The sequence below is a fragment of the Muscardinus avellanarius genome, assembly GCF_963383645.1.
Source record: "Muscardinus avellanarius genome assembly, chromosome: 1".
NCBI lineage: Eukaryota > Metazoa > Chordata > Mammalia > Rodentia > Gliridae > Muscardinus > Muscardinus avellanarius.
Window position 1 is genome coordinate 183,346,372 of NC_137786.1, and position 13,036 is coordinate 183,359,407.

Genomic DNA, 13,036 nt, shown 5'->3' on the forward strand with positions numbered 1-13,036 from the left:
TTAACCCAGCATGGCTGGCTTCGAACCTGCACATCCTCCTGTCTCCGCCTCCCAAGCATGGGGATTACAAGCGTGCACCACCACGCCCGGCCCAATTAAAATTCTTTCAAAAAACAATTTCTGTAAGCATACACTTAATAATCTGAACTGAGCAAATATTTGCTATTGTGAGGACTGTGTTCTGATCTTAGTCATTGGTCCCCTTACATCTGTGGCCTTAAGATAAGTGGAGATGAGTAATCTTAATCACTCATAATGTAATATGTTTGGAAACATTTTGTAAGCATTAGACAGAATTGAGATCTAAGTTTTTTTAATAGGCTACATGTTGAAGTAAATATATAAATTATGAGATAATCTAATTTATTCTGATATCCACTGGTTTTTATTTCAGTAGGTACCATTCAAAAAAAGATGGAGACTGGAAACTATACACTGGTGACAGAGTTCATCATTTTGGGGTTAACAGAGAACCCTACACTTTGTTCAATCTTCTTTGTAGTTTTTCTAGGAATCTATGTAACTACTCTTTTGGGCAATGTCAGCATAATCGTGTTAATTCGAAAAAGCCCTCAGCTCCACACCCCTATGTACCTCTTCCTCAGTCATTTGGCATTGGTGGACATTGGATATTCCACATCGGTCACACCTGTCATGATTGTGGGTTTCCTAAGAGAGAGAACCACCATCCCTGTTGCTGGATGCATAGCTCAGCTTGGCTCTGATGTTGTCTTTGGGACAGCTGAGTGCTTCCTGCTGGCAGCCATGGCCTATGATCGCTATGTGGCCATCTGCTCACCCCTGCTGTACTCCACCCTCATGTCTCCCAAAGTTTGCATCATTTTACTGGTTGCTTCTTACCTGGGTGGGTGCATGAATGCCTCATCATTTACCAGCTGTTTATTGAGCCTGACTTTCTGTGGACCAAATAAAATCAACCATTTCTTCTGTGACCTCCCACCACTAGTAAACCTTTCTTGTACTCACATATACATTGCTGAAATGTCTCCTGCCATCTCAGCTGGGTCGATCATTGTAATCACACTGTTCATCATCATTGTCTCATACGTCTACATTCTCCACTCCATTCTGAAGATGCACTCTGCTGAGGGAAGGCACAAGGCCTTTTCCACCTGCACCTCCCACCTCACTGCAGTCACTTTGTTTTATGGGACAGTTACATTTGTTTATGTTGTACCAAAGGCAGGCCACTCACCTGACCATATTAAAGTCGTGTCTGTGTTCTACACAGTTGTGATCCCTATGCTGAACCCCTTGATCTACAGTCTGAGGAACAAGGAGGTAAAAGAGGCTATGAGGAAACTGATGGCAAAAACACATTCCTCATTTTGAAGGAAATTCAATGTGAATCCAGAAACTGTAAAACAATAGTTTGGGGATGTTTGTGCTGTCCATTAGTGTTATTTTATGTGAGGAACTGTCTTAAATATATAGTGCCAGCATGTTGATTAATGGAACTTTATAATTTTCTAGAATCACAAAATAAAATATTTCATTTTCATAAAAATATGTTGAGCTTAGATTAAGTGTATATACCTCAGGATACCCAAAGAATATAGTTTCTCTAGGTTAGGATGCCTAGAGAATATAGTTTCTTTTTTTTATCTTTTCTCCATAATATTTAGGAATTGTTTATAGAGTTCTTTATACATTTAAATAAAAAATATCTATATTATTTATCCAATATTCTCTGCAAACTTTTTATTTTTTATTTATTTTATACTTTTGTGAATTATAGTCTCAAATCATAATGCAATTCATACAATGCATACAATACTTGGTGGGCTTCTCCCCGGCTCCCTCCCCACGTCCCCACTTCCCCATACAGGATATTGAGATTGACATTGCTATTCTCACATATGTACATAACATCAATGGAAGTGATATATTTTAAATGTCATCTTACAAATTAAAATCTTGAAAAGTATATGTGCTCTATGCAAAGCAATTGAGGTAGGGTTGACTGCCCAAGTCTCACTTGTACAGAAGTATCAAAATCTTTGGAAATAATAATCAAGCTATCAAAGCATGCTATATACTTTTCAGTGGGATTAAATGAAACCATATTTGTATATATAGTCTTCATACTTATTGAATTTTGAGTGTTTTCTCTGTCATTTATTAGTTTGTGAAAAGCTTACTACTATTAATTTTCTAAAAAAATTTTCCTTTGATTTGATCAGTTTTTGTGCATTCTGTATTTGGAAGCTTCATTGCTTTGTGAAGTCCAACTTTCTTTGGTGATACCTGGAATGGCCAAATGCTTTTCATCATCATTTAGATTTTGCAACAGCCTCTAGTCTCCAGCCTTCTACTCTTATATTTTATGCACTAGGAGATTTTCTAGATCAAATCTACTATGATGTATCTTTATCACAGATGCCTTTGCTTACAAGCTAGTTAATACTAGTAAATTCTAATCTTTATTGCATATTTTGGTTACTCTGTATCATATATTCTCAAAGCTACCATAAGCGATAAATGCTATTGAAATGATATTTGTAATGAGGAATTATGGCTCAGAGAGGTACCTGATTTACTAATGTGAGACAGGTGGTAAGGACACATTTAGAGCACACTTACAGCGAGATATTGAGCATCTGGAGAACCACTGTCATGACTGGTTAATTATTTGTTTCTCCAAGTGCCAGTGCTCTTGCATGCATTCAGTATCTCACTGGTCTATCCTTATTTCTTCTACTTTGTGCATGATGTTTCTCTTACTTGCCTGATCTGCTCAATTGTGCCTGATAAAAATCTATCTTGAAAAGGCCATTCAAATGTCACTTATCCTGAGAAGTGTGCCTAAACCTCCTTGGCTGTATCCATCAACTCACTTTATTATAATGAGATTTAAAAAATTGTGCTGGACTTCCAGGAAGATGGCAACCAAGGAAAGCAGCACATGTCAGTCCTGCTAACACTTAGTCTCCAGTATAGTAAAGACAGCATTCTTACAAAAGAAAGAAAACACCATAACTTTAAAAAGGAAAAAAAGTAAAAGGTAAAAGGTGGCAGGAGAAAAAGCTAGAAGACTGATCAGAGAGCAGAAAAGAGCCCTGCCAGCCTCCAATGGCTGCTACCTTAGGCACTGCAGCAGTGTCTTACTGCACCCAACTGCCAGAGACTTACAGGAAAACAACCAATGACTTGAAACAAAGTAAGCAGCTGCAGCTCATCAAAACTGTAAGCCATTAGCTCCTCCTGAGCAAACACTGGCTTCAACTTGCAGCAGTGGCAGCTGACCTCTCCATAACCTCCAGAGATCAAGAGTGGTGCTCAACAATACTTTAAGTGAACTTGCCATCCCCACAAGAGAATGTCCAGCACAGCGCCCCCAAGGACTCATGCAGTCACAATAAACTCCCTAGGTCTACAACTTTGTCATTCAAACAGGCAAAGGTGGGGGTGGAGTCTGCTGTTGGACATAGCAGAGGCTCAAAGAGACTCGGGCTCTGTAACAGTGGAAAACATGGAGGGAGACCTACGCTTAACACTAGATTCAACTACTGGACCTTCGAGATCACCACAGACCACCCAATTGTGATGAACAGGGAGAAATCAGACCAAACCAGCAATAGCTGTGAAGAACAGAAACTCTTACTTATACACTAGGTTTGGTACCACAGGCATCTGCTACCTCTCAGGCAAGAAGAGACTCAGGCTCCAATCCATGGAAAGTGTGGAAAGAAACCCACACTTAATACTGATACCAGCCATCTGCATAGAATGAGAAAGAGTCACAGACCCAGGCTTGCAGCAGGAAATGTGCCAGTAACACTCAGCATTTGCACAGAGAGACTGCAGAGACCAATTGTGCTGAGTATTCATATATTTGTAGAGTTGTGTTATCTTGTTGTTGCTTGGTTTTTGTTGAGTTTTTTTGTGTGTGTATGCTTGTTTGTTTGCTCTTTTCCATGCCTTTCCCAAGCCTCTTCTTTGTGCAAACCTACTATCTTCTCTCCCTTTTTTTTCTCTCTTCTTGTCTTGTATTAAATCCACTTTACATTCCTATTCTAAATACTCTACATTTGTTACTAGATTACTACTACATATTCACTATCACTAATCTCTACTATATACTACCTTACCAAACTCATACTCTTATTCTATTCAATCCTGTCTGTCTGTGGCTTTACCCTATTCTTGTATTTACAACTTCACTTTCTTCCTCTCTCAACCTTCACTATTGGATACAACACAATTTGCCCTTGGATATACCAGCTGACACTTAGAGACTGAGAGAAATCTATCAAAAGCAACATATACAAATATCTGAAATCATAAAAAAGAGGAATACCAAGAAATCAATGAGCTCCCACAACCCCACAATAACAGAACCTGACAACAAAGAATAGCAGATATTGCCAGAATGACAAATCAGATATTTAACAGTAGAAATTATACAGGATTTTCAAAAAGAATTTAGAGAGTCTAAAAGAAATAAAAGATATAATCATTGAAGTAAAAGCATCAATACAAACTATAGGCAATAGATTAGACCACATGGAGAATAGACTCTTGCTCTTAGAAGATGATCACTACAAAAATGAATGTACAGTATATGATTTAGATAAATCAGTTTGACAGCATGAATTGCACATTGCTGAGATATGGACCCTCTTAAAAGAGCACTAGCAAATTCAAAAAATGTGACATACTTCCCTCTGTCTTTTCAGACCATAATGGAATGAAACTAGAAATCAACTATAAGAAGACCCAGAAAAGCCACATAAACATGTGGAGATTAAACACCACACTGCTGAATGAAGAATGGGTGATAGAAAAAATAAGATTATAAAACATTGAAAAAAAATTGAATGAGACCTTAGAAGATGGAAAACTCTTCCATGTTCATGAATAGGCAGACTAAATATCATCAAAATGGCCATACTTCCAAAAGTGATCTACATATTCACTCAATACCCATTAAATTACCAAAGTCATTCCTTACAAACATAGAAAAATCAGTCCTTAAATTCATTTGGAACAACAACAACAGCAAAACAAATAGCCAAAGTAGTTCTCAGCAACAAAAACCATGCAGGGGATAACAACACATGACTTTAAAGTATACTACAAAGCCATAGCAATAAAAACAGCATGGAACTGGCAAAAAACAAAACAAAAAAAAAACAGATACATAGACCAATGGAGCAGAATGGAAGACTCAGAAACAAATCCACACACTTAGAGCCAATTGATTTTTAACAAAAGGGGCCAAAAACATACACTGGAAAAAGATAGCCTCTTTAACAAATGATGCTGGCAAAAGTGGTTAACTATATGCAGAAAAATGAAAATAAACCCCACTTTCTCATCCTGCACAAAAGTCAGTTCAAGATGGATCAAAAGTCAGTTCAAGATGGATCAAAAGCATGGAAATTAGACCAGAAACCTTGAGGCTCCCTGAAGAGGTCCAACACTTTAACACATGGGCACAGGTAAAACCTTTCTCAACAAGACTCCAAAGGCACAAGAAACTAAAAGGCAGATCAATATGTGGGATTGCATTAAAGCTAAGAGCTTCTGTACAGCAAAGGAAACTATCAAGAACCTCAACCAAAAGCCAACAGAACGGGAGAAAAATTTTGACCCTATTCCTCCAATAGAGGACTAATAACTAGAATATACAGAGAACTCAAGAAACTCAGCACAAGAAAACAAATAACTTAATAAAAAACGGGCAAGTGAACTAAATAGACACTTCATGAAAGAAGAAATTCAAATGGCTAATAAGCACATGAAAAAATGCTCAATATCATTAGCAATCAGAGAGATGAAAATCAAAACTACCCTAATATTTCACCTAATTCCAACTAGATTGACAATCATTTAAAACACAAACAACAACAAATGCTGGCAAGGATGTGGAGAAGTGGGAACTCTAATACTTTGTTGGTGGGATTACAAATTAGTGCAACCACTTTGGAAAACAAAGGATCCTTAGAAGAATGGGAACAAATTTACCATATGACCCAGCAATACCACTTCTGGGTATCTACCCAAAAGATTGCAAACCAAACTACCGAACTAATACATGGGTATCCATGTTCATAGCTGCACAATTCACCATTGCTAAACTATGGAACTAGCCAAGATGTCCATCAACATATGAATGGATTACAAAACTATGGGATATGTACACAATGGAATTTTACTCAGCCATAAAGCAGAAGAAAATTACATCATTTACAAGGAAATAGATTACATGGAAGAACATTATGCTAAGTGAGATTAGTCAGTCACAAAAAGAAATCAGATGCTCTCCTTAATATGCGGAAGCTAGGAAGAAAATACATCTTAGGAGGAACTCTAAACAAAGAAGGAAATACTATAGATGAGTAAATAAGGCAACCTAACTGAGGGGGATGGAGAGAGAAGAGGAAAATTCCCTAATATATATGATGTATATTAACAAACATATCAAAGTCAATATCTAAGCCAAAAATGAGGAGGGAAGGGGGAGGGATTCGAGTGGGAATTGGGGAAGGGCTAACTGGATGATGTGTGCATGTATACCTCTACCATCTTGTACTCCATTAAGATGTCCAACTACAATGCACTAATAAAAGTTTTTAAAAATAAAATAAAAATTGTTCTTATAAACTTGAACTCTATACTAGATAGAGAAGATCACTTGTTTTAAAATTTTGTATTCTTCATCATACTTCTGAGTCTAGTGATACAGGTTTTTGACCAAGATTTGTGCAGTGGCTGAAGGAAAAAAAATGGAGTCCCATAATCTCCTGAATCCCTTTTATGATATTACATATGAACATTTACTACTTCCTTCCTAATACATTCTTGGATATAATTAGCATTTATTTTGACATATACTGAAGATGGTTGGATGTTCTTCAAATATATCTTAAGAGTCATGTCACTTAGCAATGTGAGTTCATGTACAGATGCTTTACTTGTTCTTGCATAATAGAATTTATAAATACTGAACAACAATGTACAAAAAAAGCCCAAGCCTACAGCAATAATTGCTCAAAGTCTAGTAGAAGGTAGTTGTTTTTGCATTCTAGACATTATCCCTATTCATTGTATTGTCAAACCACACAAGCTACACAATTGGTCACATATTATGGAGTATGTTAGAACCTCTAGAGGAACTTGCTCAAAACAACCCACCTTCACTCGCATTTACCACAAGTTCTTGGTAAGTCCCCCAAGAGAAACAAGTCTCAAAGATATTAGGGTATGAGTCGTGTGCACAAAATTTATCAGTGACCTTGGTTGAGGATATTTGATTTTCATGATACTTCTTTTTTCATATATGCTTATGGTAAATTCTGCTCTCCTCATACTATTCAGTATGGCAGGGATAAGTTTTAAGGCAGTGTTCCCTTTGAATGTTTGTGATGAGTCCCCCCTAAAATTGGATTATATCACAAAGTTGATATCTTCTTTATTTTTAAGAGTCCAGCTCAGACACATGAAGATTTTAATAAAAATCCTGACGTTACTGGAGATGATTATCTTGAGACCACTTTGGATACCAGGATTCTTTAGTCTAAAGTTTTTTTATTCCACATCACGTCCATAAGAGTGCTTTTTCAATCCTGACACATGATAGAGAATTTTCTACATGTTTTTTCTTATTCTTCTGAATAAAATTTGAAATGTTTGAGAATCAACTTGTTAAAAATACATCTTGGGGTGCAAGTGATTCAATCAGGCATATCTGCTTTCTTTATAATACCATTAGTTTTATAATTCTGAAAACTTTCCATGTCCTCAAGTCTCTCCTACTTTATTCACAGGGTAAAGGAATAAACGAAACATCATAAAATTATTTCCTGGGAAAGCAAAAGAGAGTGGAAAAGCATAAAATGAACATACAGTATAATCACTATTATTGTTTTCTTGCAAAGAAACTCTGCTGTGTAAGAATTTGCTTAAATTTTCAGGGAAATAAATGGAACTGGAGAACATTGTGCTAAGTAAGATTAATCAGTCAGTTACAAAAAGTAAAAAACTGGATGCTCTCCTAATATGCAGAAGCTAGGAAGAAAAAGGGTCATAGGAGAAACTCTAGATGAAGAAGGAGAAACCATAGATGAGCAGATAAGGAGACCTAACTGAAGGGGATTGGAGGGGTAAGAGGGAAATTCCCTAATGTACATGATGTACATTCACTAACATGTCAAATTCAGTATTTAAGACAAACATGAGAAGGAGGGAGGTGGGAGGAACCAGGTGGGAAATAAGAAAGGGCTAAGTGAGTGGTGTGTGTGTGTGTGTGTGTGTGTGTGTGTGTGTGTGTATACCTCTACCATCTTGTACCCCATTAAGATGTATGACTACAATGCACCAATTAAAAAAAGAATACCCACTTTCCCACTTTTATCCAAACTCTAAATTACTTTAGCAACATTTATGATATCTACTAATAGCTCCTAATTGCCTCTCTTGCCGTGTGGTCTCTCAAATTCTTTATCATCTGGACCATCTTCCACCTAATGTACTATCAAATCTTAGTTCCTATATTTGCTTTTATAACCTCAACTCTTTTAAAAATTCTTTTTTGTTTTGTACTGGGGATTGAACCCAGGGGCATTCTACCTGCAAGCTATACCTCTAGCCCTAATTTTTTTTTCTTTATCTTGAAACAGGGTCTCACTAAGTTGCAGAGTATCTCACTAATTAGCAGAGGCTGGCCACAAACTTGCAATCTTCCTGCACTCCAGTCTGCACTCCAGCTCGGTTCTTTGGGTTGTGCTCATGGACCTTAACTGCCCCTCACATGGGCAGTGCTTGTTTGTGGACTGAGGAGGCTGCTAATGACCTCCCAGAAGGTCGCCGGCCTCCAGGAAGCAGTAAGGTAGAGACTTTACTACATAAAACTGGAAAGTAGGAAACTGACAGTGCGAGTTGAAGTCATGCAGCACAGTCTCCATTCTCATATCTGAAAAATGAGGGTAATAAAAGCACCTACATCAAATAATAGTGATGATTAAATCATGTGTAAAATGTTTCACAAAGTCAGTGGATAAAGGGAGTTCTGTAAAAATACTGATTCTAATTATCTTTACAATGGTAAACTCACTCAAAAGTAGGAGTGCAGAGATTAGATAGAAGATTGAAAAATTAGATTAGCAGGAGAAATAGGGTATAATTGAGTCTTCAGGTTGAAGAGTTCTGTGTTTCACCACGAACCACTCATACCATAAGGCATTAGCCAAGAGGCAGGGTTTTGAGGCTACTTTACATCTTGAAGTCATCAAAACCTCTAATTTAAACTGGGCGTGGTGGCACACACTTGTAATCCCAGCTTTTGGGAGGCTGAGACAAGACAATCACAGTTCACAGACAGCCTCAGCTACTTATTGAGGCCCTTTGCAACTCAGTGAAACCCTGTTTCAAAATAAAGAGTAAAAAATCAGGATCAGGGTGTAGCTCCGAGGTCGAATGCCCCTGGGTTCCATCCCCAGTACCACACACACAAAACAAACTGTTTAATTTAATTTTACTCCTTTATACTTTGTCTAAGGCACCTATTTTTTTTACTTTTTCTCTGTTAATTAAGTTGTCTTAAATCTTTTGTTATTTAAAATTTAAGGTTCTTAATGTCACTTGTTATAGATATCAATACAAAATATTTATCATTAAACATATATTGTATGACTAAAGCCATGCTTATCATTTTATACTTGAAGTTAGGTACTGAGTAGTTTTTACTAAAAAATATCAAAGTAAACTTGGAACCAATAATAATAAGACAATTTGTTATATTATGCTTTCTAGTAATTATTAAACAAAAGCTGTACAACTGCGCATGCATAAATACATCAATATAAACAAAAGAATAAATTCAACCACTTGAGAATTGATGGAACCTTGAAAGATTAGTTGTTTTCACATGTGAATTGAGCTGCCCAATATCCACCCCAGAAAATAATGATGCTCCGTGATGCTTTTGAATTCCACTTGAATCTGTAATGTCTTCAGAGATTTATCCCCAAAAGAGAACAAAAATATAAAATAGTTATATAACTTCCACGACTTTCATTTATTGTTGGAAGACAAATGAGCGGTATCATTTGAAGAGGTAAGACTGACTTTTGTTAATGAATCTGACTTACTGATTTTACTTACCATTTGAGAAAACTTTACTCTCCAAAGTTATCTGTACTTATAAGTCAGTGTGGAAACTGGATAGGTGCAATCACGCCATCAACTAGTGTGAAATATTGGCTGATTTGCTTCATTTCTACATTAAGTTTTACACGAATACATACGCATAATTCAAGTTGCAAAGATTTCTTGCTTATCTACTCATAAGGGAGAAACTCATGGTCTTTCAGCACTGTCCAAAATTGACACACTCACCCAAATGCTACCTTGGAGATGATTTAGGCATTTTTTATATTTAAAGCTAGATATTGAACATTTAAAAATGTAAGACTATAAAAATCTTTGTAGAAGGACTTACCTTGTTTATGAATCTGATTTATGAATGATTCAAGACAAGCTTTAAAATGTTTCATATACTTACTCAGAAAATTTGGAGATGTAAAGCACCATCACCGCTAGCTTGGTTATCCTTCTTAAGTTTTTGTTTTGTTTTGTTTTGTTTAGGTGATATTGGGGATGGAACCCAGGGACATTGTATCTCTGAGCTACACCCCCAGTCCTATTTTTAGGCCTTTTATTTTTGAAACAGGGTCTCACTGAGTTGCGAAGTGCCTCACTAAGTAGCTGAGGCTGTCCATATACTACGACCCTCGGGACTCCGCCTCCCGAATGCTGGGATTACAAGCCTGCACCACCACTCCAGGCTTCTTAAAATTTTAATCTATATGTTTTTCAGCTACACGTTCTTATGAAAATAATATTATATCTGTTACAAAAATCTCAGTTAGAAACATTATTACATAGGAAATGATTTGATTAATCAAATTGATCTATTTTAATTATGTACCAGGTACTAATCATGCTGTTTTTATGGTGACTACACTGATATTTTGAACTACTTAGAAAAACAATATTTTCAATTCCAAGTATATAAAACTATACAATAAATTGTTACCCATTATCCAAGTCTTTCTTACAAAGACCTATGTATATTCTCTTTCCCTCAATATATTCAGCATTCATTATTTTTGTTATTCTCATCTATGTTTTATTTTTATTATTTGCCCTTAAGGACCCCTTATTTATATTTTTGGAAACAGTGTAATATATAAAGAAAAACACATTACATGAAGACGTTTTTCTGGTGTTCCTGCTAAAATTAATTTTAAAATTAAAAGATAGACTCATCACTAGATGTAAATAGGTAACAATGCTTTAACATATTTTAGTGATACTATATATGTGTTAGCAAAAATGAAACCATCATATTTATAAATATTTTCAAAATCACAGGTTCATCTTTCAGCATCTACATTATCTCATGAATTCCCTAGTGGATGGGAACCACACTGCAGTAACAGGATTCATTTTATTGGGCCTAACAGATGACCCAGACCTTCGAGTCATCCTCTTTGTGATCATCCTGTGCATCTACCTGGTGACCGTGTCTGGCAATCTCAGCACCATCATCCTTATCAGAGTCTCTTCTCAGCTCCATCATCCCATGTACTTTTTTCTAAGCCATTTAGCTTTTGCTGACATGGGTGTTTCATGCTCTGTCACGCCGAATATGCTTGTAAACTTCCTGGTGGAGAGGAATACAATCTCCTACCCTGGCTGTGCCATCCAGCTGGGCTCAGTTGTTTTCTTTGGGACACTCGAGTGCTTCCTTCTGGCTGCCATGGCATATGATCGCTTTGTGGCAATCTGCAGCCCACTGCTCTACTCAGCCAAAATGTCCATGCACGTCTGCCTCTGGTTACTTGTAGTGGCTTATGTGGGTGGTTTCCTTAATGCTTCCTCCTTTACCTTTTCTTTCTTTTTTTTAGTCTTCTGTGGACCAAATCGAGTGAATCATTTCTTCTGTGATTTTACTCCTTTGGTGGAACTCTCCTGTTCTGATGCCAGTGTCCCCGCAGTTGTCCCTTCCTTTACTGCTGGCTCCATTATTGTGGTCACGGTGTTTATCATAGCCATCTCCTACACCTACATCCTCATCACCGTCCTGAAGATGCACTCCACTGAGGGGCGCCACAAGGCCTTCTCCACCTGCACCTCCCACCTCACTGCAGTCACCCTGTTCTATGGCACTGTTGCGTTCATTTATGTGATGCCCAAGTCCAGCTACTCCACAGACCAGAACAAGGTGGTGTCTGTGTTCTACTCAGTGGTGATCCCCATGTTGAACCCCCTCATCTACAGCCTCAGGAACAAGGAGATCAAGGGAGCCCTGAAGAGAGAACTTGGTAGAAAAATATTTTCTTAGTGATATCTGTGGTTTTATTCAACTTGATATAGTGATAATATCCCACATATATTAATAAAAGAAGACTGAGTGTGGTTAAAATATATGTTAATATATCATTAGCCATTATGGAACTTTTCAGTCAACATGGGGGTCACTTTTCAGATGACATAGCAAATCAGAGGCTCATAGTGAGTTATCTTTAATGAAGTGGAATTAAATTTATAATTAATAACAAATCATTTTGCATAAAAGAAAATCTGCTGGAAATCCTTTTAAGGTTGTATTCATGCTTTTTCAAAAGTAATTATCTGCCATAATTAAGGTTGGCTGCTGCAGTTCAGCTCTTATGTATTTCCTAAGTTCATGTGTAAAGGCTTGCTCTCTAGTATGTTACCATTGGGAGGTAGTAGAATCTGTAAGAAACGGAGATTTGTGGTATTATTTATCAGTGAGAGTGTGCCCTCAAAGGTTAAAGTGGGACTCCAAATTATTTTTCTTCTTTTTGCTTCTCATCCATGGGGTGAATGGTTTTGCTCTGCCATGTGTCCTGATGACACATCACCACAAGCCCACATCAGTAGAGCCAACTGAGTGTGGACTGGAACCTCCAAAATAAACCTCTTCTCTTTATAATTTAATTACATCAGTTTTTGTTATATCAGCAGAAAGCTGACTTATTCG

At 37.0% G+C, this 13,036-nt stretch overlaps 2 protein-coding genes across 2 annotated transcripts in view; both read left to right on the forward strand.

Annotated features, from left to right (window-relative positions):
* Positions 1–414: 414 nt before the first annotated feature.
* Positions 415–12,373, forward strand: LOC308261964 (olfactory receptor 5P3-like; the record flags this gene model as incomplete). Its single annotated transcript, XM_080694145.1, has 2 exons — positions 415–919; positions 11,937–12,373. 2 exons carry the CDS (start codon positions 415–417, stop codon positions 12,371–12,373), a joined length of 942 nt encoding a protein of 313 aa, XP_080550271.1.
* LOC308261983 (olfactory receptor 5P4) overlaps positions 11,453–13,036 on the forward strand; it is a gene marked incomplete at both ends in the record, with an annotated part of 97,639 nt that continues 96,055 nt past the window's right edge. The window contains one exon of the mRNA XM_080694220.1: positions 11,453–11,492. The remainder of the gene's footprint in view (positions 11,493–13,036) is intronic.